The sequence below is a fragment of the Panthera onca genome, chromosome A2 (assembly GCF_046562875.1).
Source record: "Panthera onca isolate mPanOnc1 chromosome A2, mPanOnc1 haplotype 2, whole genome shotgun sequence".
Classification (NCBI taxonomy): Eukaryota; Metazoa; Chordata; class Mammalia; order Carnivora; family Felidae; genus Panthera; species Panthera onca.
In genome coordinates this window covers 25,505,050-25,521,019 of record NC_138340.1, presented here as the reverse complement: position 1 = coordinate 25,521,019, position 15,970 = coordinate 25,505,050, and the positions used below count along the sequence as shown (strand labels likewise).

Here is a 15,970-nt window from a genome sequence, read left to right as displayed (position 1 = left end):
TGGTTTCATATTTCATGAGTTTCTTTTTGAACATGCAAAGTATGTGTTGGGGTATCATGGAGAAAAAGATGGTAATAAAAATGAAGAAGGGAAGAAATAGCTGGAAGTATGGGGTCTTGTTCTTTGCTTCTTGTTTGATCAGTAAAATGCTTTCATTGTCCAACTTGCAGCTTTTTCTATTTTTTAGAGTCATTAAATAATATCTAATGACAAATCAATAATTTTTTTTAAACTGAGTTGAATCCTCAGCATCTTTTTTTTTTTTTAAGTTTATTTATTTTTGAGACAGAGAGAGACAGAGCATGAATGGGGGAGGGGCAGAGAGAGAGAAGGAGACACAGAATCGGAAACAGGCTCCAGGCTCTGAGCCATCAGCCCAGAGCTCGACGCGGGGCTCGAACTCACGGACCGCAAGATCGTGACCTGAGCTGAAGTCGGACGCTTAACCGACTGAGCCACCCAGGCGCCCCGACAAATCAATAATTTTAAAAATATTTCAACCAGCAAGAATAAGGGAAACATTAGATATTTGTTTATTTCTTACAGAAGAAAAGAATTCCATGTTCAGAGGAGTTCTCATTGAGTAAGACTCTGGGTGATCCAGTAAAAATTAGAGCCTGGAACATAGCTGGACTGCCAACAGATACTTTCTCAATAGATAATGGAGTGATTGTTAATAACTCCAGGCGTTGGTAAGGAGCATAAAGTATTTTTCAATGATTTTATTTGAAAGTAATTAAACATGGAGAAAAGTTGACGGGATTTTAAAGTAAGTACCTACATAACTGCCACCTCCTAGATTCTACAATTGACAGTTTATTATTCTTGCTGCTTTATCACATGTTTATCTATCACTCCATCCATCCTCCAACTCATCCTGTTTCTACCTTTCAACATAAGTTGCAGATACGGTTATACTCCCCCCCTACCCCGAATGCTTCAGCATGCATATCATTAACTTAAGTTGTTTTTGTTTGTTTTTCTTTCTTTTTTTAATGTTTATTTATTTTGAGAAAGAGAGAAACAGAGAGAGTGGGGGAGGAACAGAGAGAGAGGGAGAGAGAAAATTCCAAGCAGGCTCCATGTGGAGTTCAGTGCAGAACCCAATGCAGGGTTCACTCCCACAATTGTGAGATCATGACCTGAGCCGAAATCAAGAGTAAGACACTTAACCGACTGAGCCACCCAGGTCCCCCATTTTTTTTTTGAGGTAAAATTTATGTACAATGGAATACACAAGACTTAAGTATACCATTCAATGAGTTCCAACAAAAATGTACACTTGGTACAGATACAGCACATGACTAACATCCAGGAAGTTCTCTTATGTCCCTTCCCAGTAAATCTCCACTCTCACTCCACAGTAGGAAATTATTCTGATTATCTTCCACCACAGGCTAGTTTTTCCTGTTCTAGAACTTCATATAAACAGAACATACTGTAGGTACTCTTGTGTAAGGCTTCTTCCACAAAGCATAACATTCCTATTTTTTTTTGTTGCTGAGTAATATTCCATCATATGACTATATCACCATGCATTCTCCTGTTGATGGACACCTCGGCTCTTTGGAGTTTTGGCTATTAAATGTATTTATTTTTACTGGGCATTTCTACCTGTTTTTAAGATACTATAATTTGATAATTTGTGCCACTTCATGGATATCTTTTTTCAATTGCTATCATTGATAGTGTAATAACTATATCAACTTTTCAAATGGTTTTATTATCCTTTTATTTATCTCACTTTGAAAAACTTGAACAAGAATTCATATCTGAGAATTCATTTCCTATAAATGATTATTTATTCATGTTATCATTTCACTTTTAGTCTTTTCATGGGACTATATCTCAAACATACTGTGATAAATACTGTTGAGCTCTTATATTCATGAGGTACTGCTGTAAGTGTCCTGTATTCTCACAAATTCCTATGAATTGACATTATTATTATTCCATCTTACAGATGAGAAATTGAGGCCCAGAGTGATTTAATAATTTGAAATTTAGTAAGATAACTGAACTAGTAAATGGTGGAGCCGGAATTTTAACCCAGACAATTTAACTTCCAAATCCTTGTTCTTGATTACTATGTTAAGTGAAATGTGGGATAGGATATCACATTTACTACCTTTAAAACTGTAAGGGAAATTTCAGTCATCTTGTGGAATATGAGGTATACGTATAAGGAACTCTTACATTGTGAAAGTCTGAGTTACTGTTTGTTATATTCTTTGGAAACCCTACTAGATACTTCAAGACATCTAAGTCTGCTTTACATTGACAGTATTGTTTTAACAAAATAAGGATGTGAGTGATCATTTTTTTGGTGTTTATCCACTCAAAGTTTACTTGAACATGAACATCCTTAGGTTGAAACTTCTAGACAAATTAGTAAATGTATTATAAGCTGAGAAAGTATAGTTATTAAAAACATGTGTTCTCTGGCAGAGCAGGGAAAATTCTACTTAACAGAATATTAGACCCCAAGTCTTTATAGTTCTGTTTTAGAACTCTTTTCAATGCATGAGTGGTTATTCAGATTTTTTAAATTGTAATTCAGAAAATGCTGTTGGTATATCTATGTCTTAATTGAAATTCAAGGAAACTAGAGATTTCGGGGTTGTATGTAAATTGAGGAAAACAATCTGTCATTTTCTGGCAGAAAGTTGACTTTTCTAATAAAGTAATTTTCTAATGGAGTTACCCTTTTTACCTGTTATTTGCAGAATAGCTGGTCATGGATTGGGTACTTTTAAAGGATTAATCTCCTTCCTCATAGCTCAGACTTTGCTTCTTGCCACTTGAGCCCAGTATAGTCATCTATGGCTGTCACCCTTGATGTCACCAATATAAGTGGCCACAGAGGCTTTTTTCCTGCATCGAGAGAGAAAGAGAGAGAGAGAGAGTTCATCTTGGTATTCTTTCTGAAGTTCTCTGAGTTTCTCAGATCTATTTCATTTTCTCTCTCTCTTATCTCTGGGATTGCTTATGTTTGTAAGTCTTTTTGATATTGTCCCAAAGCTATTGGATGCTCTGTTTTGGTTTTAGCCCCTCTTTTCTTTTTGAGTTTCAGTCTAGGTAACTTCTATAAAACTGTCTGGTTCTGCTGAGTCACTACATACAGCCCATGAAAGAAAATATTTAGATTTGACATCATATTTGTTTATTTCTAGTGTTTCCATTTAACTCTTTCTTATAATTTCATCTCTCTGATGAAGATCTTCTCTTTAGGCTTGTTATCCACCTTTTCCAGTAACTCTTTTACATTTTAATCACAGTTATTGTTAAATTTCTTGTCTAATATTTCCAACATTTATGTCCTCTGTGAGTCTGTTTCTGTTAATTTCTTTGTCTCCTGAGAATGTTTAGACATTTTTTTACCTGCTTATTTAAGTATCTCATAATATTTGCTTGAATGCCAGATATCATGGGTCTAACAATGGGGACTGAGCTAAACAGTATTAACTACTGGAGATGAGCATTCCTCTTTTTCTACCATGACATTAGTACAGAGATTTGAGTCAGCCTAATCATGAGATGCGCTGGGTTTGGGTTTTGTTGCTCAGATAAAGTTCAGAAGACCAAAAACTTTAAATTAATCTAGCCATGGGTCGATGCTTAGAATGAGGGTTAGAGTTCTGGAGTGTTTTTAATCTGTGTTAGTTTTGTCTTCAGCTTTCATCTGTTTGTGAATGCCCATGGCACAGAATGTGTGCCTCTCCATTTTTGCTTTTTCCCTGGAGGTGGATTGCTGTTCTTTTGTGTACCATGTTGGGTTGTTATGGGGCAAAGTGGGAGTTCTCTGTAATTTTGATTCTTACTCGGTCTTAGAAAATCCTTGTTCATGTGGGCCTTCAAGGGTAGGACTTTTTCACCTTTCTGTCCCTCCTTCCTATGACAGCTGAATTCTGGCATGAAATATAGACCAATGGTTACAGATTCTCAGGGGACTTTTTCCCAGCTGGAGGTAAAACTGGACTAAAAACACTACCTTCCTGTCTCCTTATGCATAGATTTTTTTCTGTGATTTCACTAAGCCTTTTATGGGTTTAAGCTTAATACATGGGTCTCGGTTCTAGCTTCCTGCCATATATGGACTCAAGGACCCCCTTGTTTATTAGAACTGACAGTCTCCCCAAGGCTAGCTGTCATTTCAGCTCCCATACATATTATTCTGGAATTCAGTTTTGCCTGTGTTTCTGTGTTTTTCCCTGTGTATGTTTATGTATTATGTATGTATGTCACCTATGTATTTTTCAAATGCCCTATTTTATCTACCAGTACTAGGTAGCAGGAGGATTTTTTTTTTATTATTTAGCCACTCACTCAGTGAGAACTATGGTTTATAATTAATCCTTATTGTGCTTGTTCATGATTTCTAGAGGTTTATCTGTTTATAATACTGTGCAGTGGTCACAGCAGTACAGATTCCAGTGTCGGGATAGGCGAATTCAAATTTTCCCCTGTCACTTTCTGTCTTGAGATTTTGGTAACTTACTTGACCTCTCAATGCCTTAGGTGCCCCTCCTGTAAATGGGGATAATAATAACTCCTACCTCATAGAAATGTTGTGAGAAAGTGCGCAGTACAAATAAGTATTCAATAAATATTAATTTTTAAAACTAATTATCATCTTCAAATTCCTCATTTTAGTGTCTATACCTCAAAATCTGACTTTGCTTACTTTTTAACCACAGTGAAAATACTTTGCTGCTTTATTAACACATCGTTCTGGCTACTTAACAGCAATGCTTTTATTTGCCCCAAATTACTTCCTCTGTCAGAAGCATAGATGGATAATGCTTTTTAATTCAGACTGCCCAAAGATCTCAAATGTAGGCTAGCATACTGTCATACCTACAGTAAGGTATGCTTGAAATACAAATGCTATGGCAAGGTCTTGTCTCTCTGGATACAGCTCAGTTTTCCACTTATGTATGTAATACATAAGAGTGTATTAAGTTGGAATTGGATTCCTGGTGTTTTTTAAAAAACTTTTTAAATGTTTGTTTATTTTTGAGACAGAGCATGAGCAGGGGAGGGGCAAAGAGAGAGGGAGACACAGAATCCAAAGCAGGCTCCAGGCTCTGAGCTGTCAGCACAGAGCCCAATGCTGGGCTCGAACTCACAGAATATGAGATACTGACCTGAGCCTAAGTCAGACGCTTAGCCAACTGAGCAACGCAGGCACCCCGGATTTCTTTTTTTTTTTTTAATTTTTTTTTTTTAACGTTTATTTATTTTGAGACAGAGAGAGACAAAGCATGAACGGGGGAGGGTCAGAGAGAGGGAGACACAGAATCTGAAACAGGCTCCAGGCTCTGAGCTGTCAGCACCGAGCCTGACGCGGGGCTCGAACTCACGGACCGTGAGATCATGACCTGAGCCGAAGTCGGCCGCCCAACCGACTGAGCCACCCAGGCGCCCCACCCCGGATTTCTTTTATAATAAACAACAATCTCTACTGTATTACCAAGAACATTAATTTATGTATTAACAAAAACGTTGATTAGTATTAAGTGTTAATTTATAAAAATTGTTACTTATTGAAAGGGAGTCAACAATACTATATTTTTCCAATGATAAGGATATATAAAAATGAAAACCAATTCCTTCAAACAGGACCTTGAAAAGTACTAAGAGCATCTAGTCCATTTTTAAGCAGTTGTATGCTGGGGTGCCTGGGTGGCTCAGTTGGTTAAGCGTCCAACTTTGGCTCAGGTCATGATCGCACATTCTGTGAGTTCGAGCCCCGTGTCGGCTCTGTGCTGACAGCTCAGAGCTTGGAGCCTGCTTCAGATTCTGTGTTTCCCCCCTCACTTGCCCCTCCCCTCTCTCTGCCTCTCCCCTCTCTCTGCCCCTCCCCTCTCTCTGCCCCTCCCCTCTCTCTGCCCCTCTCCTCATGCTCTCTCTTGCTCTTAAAAATAAGTAAACATAAAAAAAATTTTTAAGCAGTTGTATGCAAAATAACTTTCTCGTTTCCAGAACACTTTTCCACTATTTGCTGTGATAGCAAAAGTAAATTTTAACTAGTATCTGGACCTTTTTGTATTTTTAATAGGATTTCAGCACAATTTGAGCTGGGAATGAAAACAACCAGTCAGCTAATAATTGGATTGTTCTGTCTTTTTTTTTCTTTTTCAAGTTTTTATTTAAATTCAGTTAGTTAACATACAGTGTAATATTAGTTTCAGGTATAGGATTTGGCGATTCCTTACTTACATACAACACCTAATGCTCATCACAACAAATGCCCTCCTTAATCCTCATCACCTATTTAACCCTCCACTCAGCTCCCCTCCAGTAACCCTCAGTTCGTTTTCTATAGTTAAGAATCTGTTTCTTGGTTTGTCTCTCTTTGTTTTCCCCCATCTGTTTTTTTTCTTAAATTCCACTTATGAGTGAAATCATATAGTATTTGTCTTTCTCTGACTTATTTTGCTTAGCATAATATACTCTAACTCTATCCATGTCATTGCAAATGGCAAGATTTCATTCTTTTTGATGGCTGAGTAGTATTCCACATCTTCTTTATCCATTCATGAGTCAATGGACATTTGGGCTCTTTCTTTCTTTTTATTTTTATTTTTATTTTTTTTATTTATTTTTTATTTTTTTAATATATGAAATTTACTGTCAAATTGGTTTCCATACAACACCCAGTGCTCATCCCAAAAGGTGCCCTCCTCAATACCCATCACCCACCCTACCTTCCCTCCCACCCTGCCCTCCCTCCCACACCCCATCAACCCTCAGTTTGTTCTCAGTTTTTAACAGTCTCTTATGCTTTGGCTCTCTCCCACTCTAACCTCTTTTTTTTTTTTTTCCTTCCCCTCCCCCATGGGTTTCTGTTACGTTTCTCAGGATCCACATAAGAGGGAAACCATATGGTATCTGTCTTTCTCTGTATGGCTTATTTCACTTAGCATCACACTCTCCAGATCCATCCACGTTGCTACAAAAGGCCATATTTCATTTTTTCTCATTGCCACGTAGTATTCCATTGTGTATATAAACCACAATTTCTTTATCCATTCATCAGTTGATGGACATTTAGGCTCTTTCCATAATTTGGCTATTGTTGAGAGTGCTGCTATAAACATTGGGGTACAAGTGCCCCTATGCATCAGTACTCCCGTATCCCTTGGATAAATTCCTAGCAGTGCTATTGCTGGGTCATAGGGTAGGTCTATTTTTATTCTGAGGAACCTCCACACTGCTTTCCAGAGCGGCTGCACCAATTTGCATTCCCACCAACAGTGCAAGAGGGTTCCCGTTTCTCTGCATCCTCTCCAGCATCTATAGTCTCCTGATTTGTTCATTTTGGCCACTCTGACTGGCGTGAGGTGACATCTGAGTGTGGTTTTGATTTGTATTTCCCTGATAAGGAGCAACGTTGAACATCTTTTCATGTGCCTGTTGGCCATCCGGATGTCTTCTTTAGAGAAGTGTCTATTCATGTTTTCTGCCCATTTCTTCACTGGGTTATTTTTTTTTTCGGGTGTGGAGTTTGGTGAGCTCTTTATAGATTTTGGATACTAGCCCTTTGTCCGATATGTCATTTGCAAATATCTTTTCCCATTCCGTTGGTTGCCTTTTAGTTTTGTTGGTTGTTTCCTTTGCTGTGCAGAAGCTTTTTATCTTCATAAGGTCCCAGTAATTCACTTTTGCTTTTAATTCCCTTGCCTTTGGGGATGTGCCGAGTAAGAGATTGCTACGGCTGAGGTCAGAGAGGTCTTTTCCTGCTTTCTCCTCTAAGGTTTTGATGGTTTCCTGTCTCACATTCAGGTCCTTTATCCGTTTTGAGTTTATTTTTGTGAATGGTGTGAGAAAGTGGTCTAGTTTCAACCTTCTGCATGTTGCTGTCCAGTTCTCCCAGCACCATTTGTTAAAGAGACTGTCTTTTTTGCATTGAATGTTCTTTCCTGCTTTGTCAAAGATGAGTTGGCCATACGTTTGTGGGTCTAGTTCTGGGGTTTCTATTCTATTCCATTGGTCTATGTGTCTGTTTTTATGCCAATACCATGCTGTCTTGATGATGACAGCTTTGTAGTAGAGGCTAAAGTCTGGGATTGTGATGCCTCCTGCTTTGGTCTTCCTCTTCCAAATTACTTTCGCTATTCGGGGCCTTTTGTGGTTCCATATGAATTTTAGGATTGCTTGTTCTAGTTTCGAGAAGAATGCTGGTGCAATTTTGATTGGGATTGCATTGAATGTGTAGATAGCTTTGGGTAGTATTGACATTTTGACAATATTTATTCTTCCAATCCATGAGCAGGGAATGTCTTTCCATTTCTTTATATCTTCTTCAATTACCTTCATAAGCTTTCTATAGTTTTCAGCATACAGATCTTGTACATCTTTGGTTAGATTTATTCCTAGGTATTTTATGCTTCTTGGTGCAATTGTGAATGGGATCAGTTTCTTTATTTGTCTTTCTGTTGCTTCATTGTTAGTGTATAAGAATGCAACTGATTTCTGTACATTGATTTTGTATCCTGCAACTTTGCTGAATTCATGTATCAGTTCTAGCAGACTTTTGGTGCAGTCTGTCGGATTTTCCATGTATAATATCATGTCATCTGCAAAAAGCGAAAGCTTGACTTCATCTTTGCCAATTTTGATGCCTTTGATTTCCTTTTGTTGTCTGATTGCTGATGCTAGAACTTCCAGCACTATGTTAAACAACAGCGGTGAGAGTGGGCATCCCTGTCGTGTTCCTGATCTCAGGGAAAAAGCTCTCAGTTTTTCCCCGTTGAGGATGATGTTAGCTGTGGGCTTTTCATAAATGGCTTTTATGATCTTTAAGTATGTTCCTTCTATCCCGACTTTCTCAAGGGTTTTTATTACGAAAGGGTGCTGGATTTTGTCAAAGGCCTTTTCTGCATCGATTGACAGGATCATATGGTTCTTCTCTTTTTTTTTGTTAATGTGATGTATCACGTTGATTGATTTGCGAATGTTGAACCAGCCCTGCATCCCAGGAATGAATCCCACTTGATCATGGTGAATAATTCTTTTTATATGCTGTTGAATTCGATTTGCTGGTATCTTATTGAGAATTTTTGCATCCATATTCATCAGGGATATTGGCCTGTAGTTCTCTTTTTTTACTGGGTCTCTGTCTGGTTTAGGAATCAAAGTAATACTGGCTTCATAGAATGAGTCTGGAAGTTTTCCTTCCCTTTCTATTTCTTGGAATAGCTTGAGAAGGATAGGTATTATCTCTGCTTTAAACGTCTGGTAGAACTCCCCTGGGAAGCCATCTGGTCCTGGACTCTTATTTTTTGGGAGATTTTTGATAACCGATTCAATTTCTTCGCTGGTTATGGGTCTGTTCAAGCTTTCTATTTCCTCCTGATTGAGTTTTGGAAGAGTGTGGGTGTTTAGGAATTTGTCCATTTCTTCCAGGTTGTCCAATTTGTTGGCATATAATTTTTCATAGTATTCCCTGATAATTGTTTGTATCTCTGAGGGATTGGTTGTAATAATTCCATTTTCATTCATGATTTTATCTATTTGGGTCATCTCCCTTTTCTTTTTGAGAAGCCTGGCTAGAGGTTTGTCAATTTTGTTTATTTTTTCAAAAAACCAGCTCTTGGTTTCGTTGATCTGCTCTACAGTTTTTTTAGATTCTATATTGTTTATTTCTGCTCTGATCTTTATTATTTCTCTTCTTCTGCTGGGTTTAGGCTGCCTTTGCTCTTCTGCTTCTATTTCCTTTAGGTGTGCTGTTAGATTTTGTATTTGGGATTTTTCTTGTTTCTTGAGATAGGCCTGGATTGCAATGTATTTTCCTCTCAGGACTGCCTTTGCTGCGTCCCAAAGCGTTTGGATTGTTGTATTTTCATTTTCGTTTGTTTCCATATATTTTTTAATTTCTTCTCTAATTGCCTGGTTGACCCACTCATTCGTTAGTAGGGTGTTCTTTAACCTCCATGCTTTTGGAGGTTTTCCAGACTTTTTCCTGTGGTTGATTTCAAGCTTCATAGCATTGTGGTCTGAAAGTATGCATGGTATAATTTCAATTCTTGTAAACTTATGGAGGGCTGTTTTGTGACCCAGTATATGATCTATCTTGGAGAATGTTCCATGTGCACTCGAGAAGAAAGTATATTCTGTTGCTTTGGGATGCAGAGTTCTAAATATATCTGTCAAGTCCATCTGATCCAATGTATCATTCAGGGCCCTTGTTTCTTTATTGACCGTGTGTCTAGATGATCTATCCATTTCTGTAAGTGGGGTGTTAAAGTCCCCTGCAATGACCACATTCTTATCAATGAGGTTGCTTATGTTTATGAGTAATTGTTTTATATATTTGGGGGCAACGGTATTCGGCGCATAGACATTTATAATAGTTAGCTCTTCCTGGTGGATAGACCCTGTAATTATTATATAATGCCCTTCTTCATCTCTTGTTACAGCCTTTAATTTAAAGTCTAGTTTGTCTGATATAAGTATGGCTACTCCAGCTTTCTTTTGGCTTCCAGGAGCATGATAAATAGTTCTCCATCCCCTCACTCTCAATCTAAAGGTGTCCTCAGATCTCAAATGAGTCTCTTGTAGACAGCAAATAGTTGGGTCTTGTTTTTTTATCCATTCTGATACCCTGTGTCTTTTGGTTGGCGCATTTAATCCATTTACATTCAGTGTTATTATAGAAAGATACGGGTTTAGAGTCATTGTGATGTCTGTATGTTTTATGCTTGTAGTGATGTCTCTGGTACTTTGTCTCACAGGATCCCCCTTAGGATCTCTTGTAGGGCTGGTTTCGTGGTGACAAATTCCTTCAGTTTTTGTTTGTTTGGGAAGACCTTTATCTCTCCTTCTATTCTAAATGACAGACTTGCTGGATAAAGGATTCTCGGCTGCATATTTTTTCTGTTTAGCACACTGAAGATATCGTGCCAATCCTTTCTGCCCTGCCAAGTTTCAAAAGAGAGATCAGTCACAAGTCTTATAGGTCTCCCTTTATATGTGAGGGCACGTTTATCCTTTGCTGCTTTCAGAATTTTCTCTTCATCCTTGTATTTTGCCAGTTTCACTATGATATGTCGTGCAGAAGATCGATTCAAGTTACGTCTGAAGGGAGTTCTCTGTGCCTCTTGGATTTCAATGCCTTTTTCCTTCCCCAGTTCAGGGAAGTTCTCAGCTATAATTTCTTCAAGTACCCCTTCAGCACCTTTCCCTCTCTCTTCCTCCTCTGGGATACCAATTATGCGTATATTATTTCTTTTTAGTGTATCACTTAGTTCTCTAATTTTCCCCTCATACTCCTGGATTTTTTTATCTCTCTTTCTCTCAGCTTGCTCTTTTTCCATAACTTTATCTTCTAGTTCACTTATTCTCTCCTCTGCCTCTTCAATCCGAGCCGTCGTCATTTCCATTTTGTTTTGCATTTCATTTAAAGCGCTTTTCAGCTCCTTGTGACTGTTCCTTAGTCCCTTGATCTCTGTGGCAAGAGATTCTCTGCTGTCCTCTATACTGTTTTCAAGCCCAGCGATTAATTTTATGACTATTATTCTAAATTCACTTTTTGTTATATTATTTAAATCCTTTTTGATCAGTTCATTAGCTGTTGTTATTTCCTGGAGATTCTTCTGAGGGGAATTCTTCCGTTTGGTCATTTTGGATAGTCCCTGGAATGGTGAGGACCTGCAGGGCACTTCCCCTGTGCTGTGGTGTTTAACTGGAGTTGGTGGGCGGGGCCGCAGTCCGACCTGATATCAGCCCCCAGCCCACCGCTGGGGCCACAGTCAGACTGGTGTGTGCCTTCTCTTCCCCTCTCCTAGGGGCGGGATTCACTGTGGGGTGGCGTGGCCCGTCTGGGCTACTTGCACACTGCCAGGCTTGTGGTGCTGGGGATCTGGCGTATTAGCTGGGGTGGGTAGGCAAGGTGCACGGGGGCAGGAGGGGCAGGCTTAGCTCGCTTCTCCTTAGGTGATCCACTTCAGGAGGGGCCCTGTGGCAGCGGGAGGGAGTCAGATCCGCTGCCGGAGGTTTGGCTCCGCAGAAGCACAGAGTTGGGTGTTTGCGCGGAGCGAGCAAGTTCCCTGGCAGGAACTGGTTCCCTTTGCGATTTTGGCTGGGGGATGGGCGGGGGAGATGGCGCTGGCGAGCGCCTTTGTTCCCCGCCAAGCTGAGCTCTGTCGTCCGGGGGCTCAGCAGCTCTCCCTCCCTTTGTCCTCCAGCCTTCCCACTTTCTGAGCAGAGCTGTTAACTTATGACCTCCCAGACGCTAAGTCGCGCTTGCTGTCGGAACACAGTCCGTCAGGCCCCTCCGCTTTTGCCAGCCAGACTCGGGGGCTCTGCTTGGCCAGCGAGCCGCCCCTCCACCCCGGCTCCCTCCCGCCAGTCCATGGAGCGCGCACCGCCTTGCCGCCCTTCCTACCCTCTTCCGTGGGCCTCTCGTCTGCGCTTGGCTCTGGAGACTCCGTTCTGCTAATCCTCTGGTGGTTTTCTGGGTTATTTAGGCAGGTGTAGGTGGAATCTAAGTGATCAGCAGGACGCGCGGTGAGCCCAGCATCCTCCTATGCCACCATCTTCCCTCTGACCTCTCTGGGCTCTTTCCATAATTTGGCTATTGTTAGTAATGCTGCTATAAACATGGGGATACATGTGCCCCTTCAAATCAGTATTTTTATATCCTTTGGGTAAATACATAGTAGTACCATTACTGGATCATAGGGTAGTTCTATTTTTAACTTTTTGAGATATCTCCATACTGTTTTCCAGAGTGGCTGTACCAGTTTGCATTCCCACCAACAGTGGGAATGATTTCATGCACTGTACTGAATATAAAAGGAACCTGGGACAGTCAATATCATCATAGAAAAAGAGGAAAGCACATTATTTTTTAAATATCTGAAACCATGAATTGTTTGTTATTGATCACAAAACCTTTACCATAATGGCATAGAAAAATTTACTAAATAGGTCTCAAGTACATACCAGACAAAATTTGGAAACTTAGTTTTTGGTTCTACTCATAACCTGAGGGAATCCATTATAGGCTGGTAGCTCCCATTTTAAGTTTTTATCAAATAAATAGGTTTATGTTTCATATTATGTTAATAGATGTCATTTATTAAAATTACCATGAAGACCATGCATTATATTTGAAAGAGCACAGCTTACAGGTTCACAAGATTCTACTTCTGACTTGGAACTAATTTTGGAACCTTGGACAAAGTACTCCCTGAGACGGACTTTCTTCATTTCAAAGATAAATGACAAAAATTGCACATTATCCCCAACACCTCTTATTTCCTGTGTTGTTAATTTTAGACATTCTAACTGGTATGAGGTGATACCTCATTGCAGTTTTTTTTTTTTTTTTTTTGAGAGAGAGAGAGAGATAGAATGTACATGAGCAGGGGAGGGGCAGAGGAAGGGGGAGAGAGAGAATCTTAAGCAGGCTCCACACCCAGCGTGGAGCCCAATGTGGTGCTTGATCTCACAACCAGGAGATCATGACCTGAGCCAAAATCAAGAGCTGGATGCTTAACCGACTGAGCCACCCAGGTTCTCTTCATTATGGTTTTGATTTGTATTTCCCGGATGTTGAGTGGTGTTGAGCGCCTTTTCATGTGTGTGCTAGCCATTTTTATGTCTTCTTTGGGAAAATCTATTCATGTCTTCTACCATTTATGTACACACACACACACACACACACACACACACAGCGCATATGCATGCATGAGCAGGGGAGGGGCAGAGAGAGAGGGGCAGAGAATCCCAAGCAGGCTTTGCACTATCAGCACAGAACCTGACATGGTGCTTGAACCCATGAAACATGAAATCATGACCTGAGCTGAAATCAAGAGGCAGATGCTTAACCCAGTGAGCCACCTAGGTGCCCCTGCCCATTTTTTAGCTAGATATTTTTGGGTGTTGAGTTTGATAAGTTCTTTATAGATTTTGGAGACTCTTTATCAGATATGTCATTTGCAAACATAGTCTTCCATTCTGTCAGTTGCCTTTTCATTTTATTGATTGTTTCCTTTTCTGTGCAGAAGCATCTTGTCTTGATGAAGTCCCAATAGTTTATTTTTGCTTTTGTTTCCCTTGCCTCAAGAGACATATCTAGTAAGAAGTAGTGACAGCCAATGTCAAAGAGGTTATTGCTCTCCTCTAGGGTGGTTTTGTGTCACATTTAGGTCTTTCATCCATTTTGAATTTATTTTTGTGTATAGTATAAGAAAGTGTTTACTTTTTTCTCATAGGACTCTCGTGAAGATAAATCCTGATAATGTACGTAAACACTTTGCATTGATACAGATTGATGGTGATGTTTATTATTTAAATTACATAATTTTAAAGAAATACCAACATCTATTTATTTCCCTCAGAATTTTTCTTATTATATTCTAGGCCTTTAATGATTGACCCTCAGGGTCAAGCCAATAAGTGGATCAAAAACTCTGAAAAAGAAAATCAGCTTAGCATTATTAAGTTATCTGATTCGGACTATATGAGAACACTGGAAAATTGTATTCAGTTTGGAACTCCACTTCTATTAGAAAATGTTGGTGAAGAACTGGACCCATCTTTGGAGCCTTTACTACTTAGACAAACTTTTAAGCAAGGTAGAAGTTCATTAATATTAGCTGGTAGCACTGAAAGATGGTTGGATTATCTTTAAGACATATCTTTGAGGCAAGAAAGCCACTACATAAATTTAAGAATAATGTTAATAACTCAAACTTCTGGGTCATTGTTATGTGTGAAAGGAAATTTGAAACAAGTATCAGGAATGAATTTTGGTCAGATATTCTAAAATAAATATCTTGCCCTCTGTTCATTATGTTAACCACTGTTATCTAGATGGTTGTTCAGTAGAGAATATAAAGAAGTTGAAGCCAGCCTGAAATTACTTTATCTTGTGACCGTGGAGCTCAGAAAGTCCATTAGTATGAATAGTAATGGTTAATGTGGACCAGAGTTGACTTTGGGTAGATAGTGCCAACCTTACATCTTTCTGCTTATAAAAATTTTTATCTCTGCCAAACTCTAGTATTTTTAAGAGCTTTAGTAATATATAAATAATCTTGGACTCATGATTGAAAATTTATAGAGGAGGTAAGATCAAAAGGAATTTTGATTTAGAAGGCTCCATGACAACGACAGAAAATGTCTTAGACCCCTCCAGAATGAATGAGTCCTGCTGTATAATTGCTTATTTGCCTGTGTGTCCATGACTTTTGTCACACCTCTATTTTATATTACTTTAAGACCCGTTACTTATCTCAGGAATGGCCTTAACATGGAGGAGCTATACAACTGTGGCTTACTTATCATGTGTTTGCTTTCTGAAATATAGGTGGCATTGACTGCATCAGACTTGGTGAGGTCATTATTGAGTATTCCTTTGATTTCAAGTTTTATATCACCACAAAACTGAGAAATCCACACTTTATGCCAGAACTGGCTACAAAGGTGTCTTTGCTCAATTTCATGATAACTCCGGAAGGACTTGAAGATCAGTTACTAGGTATTGTTGTTGCAAAGGAGAGGTGTGTATTTTTTTTTTTAATTTTCTTTATTTTTTAAAATTTACATCCAAGTTAGTTAGCATATAGTGCAACAATGATTTCAGGAGTAGATTCCTTAATGCCCTTTACCCATTTAGCCCATCCCCCCTCCCACAACCCCTCCAGCAACCCTCTGTTTGTTCTCCATATTTAAGAGTCTCTTATGTTTTGTCCCCCTCCCTGTTTTTATATTATTTTTGCTTCCATTCCCTTATGTTCATCTGTTTTGTATCTTAAAGTCCTCATATGAGTGAAGTGTATACATTTCCTTATATGCTTCCAGATGGCCTAAAGAGGAATATTTGTAGGTCATTAATACTTTTGTTATGTGATTATTCCAAAACCTTGTCGAATTTTATGTATTGTTATAAAATAAGTATGTAATCCTTTAAAATAGCTGTTCTGGGGGTACCTGGGTGGCTCATTCAGTTGAGCAT

General features: G+C 39.1%; 1 protein-coding gene across 2 annotated transcripts in view; it reads left to right on the top strand.

Moving 5' to 3' along the window:
- The window catches only part of DNAH12 (dynein axonemal heavy chain 12), a 211,253-nt gene that overhangs the window by 143,532 nt on the left and 51,751 nt on the right, over nucleotides 1–15,970 (top strand). For both annotated transcript variants that reach the window (XM_081794954.1, XM_081794955.1), the window contains 3 exons: nucleotides 547–692; nucleotides 14,374–14,588; nucleotides 15,323–15,515. In XM_081794954.1, the coding sequence (XP_081651080.1) occupies nucleotides 547–692; nucleotides 14,374–14,588; nucleotides 15,323–15,515 (554 nt within the window). The remainder of the gene's footprint in view (nucleotides 1–546; nucleotides 693–14,373; nucleotides 14,589–15,322; nucleotides 15,516–15,970) is intronic.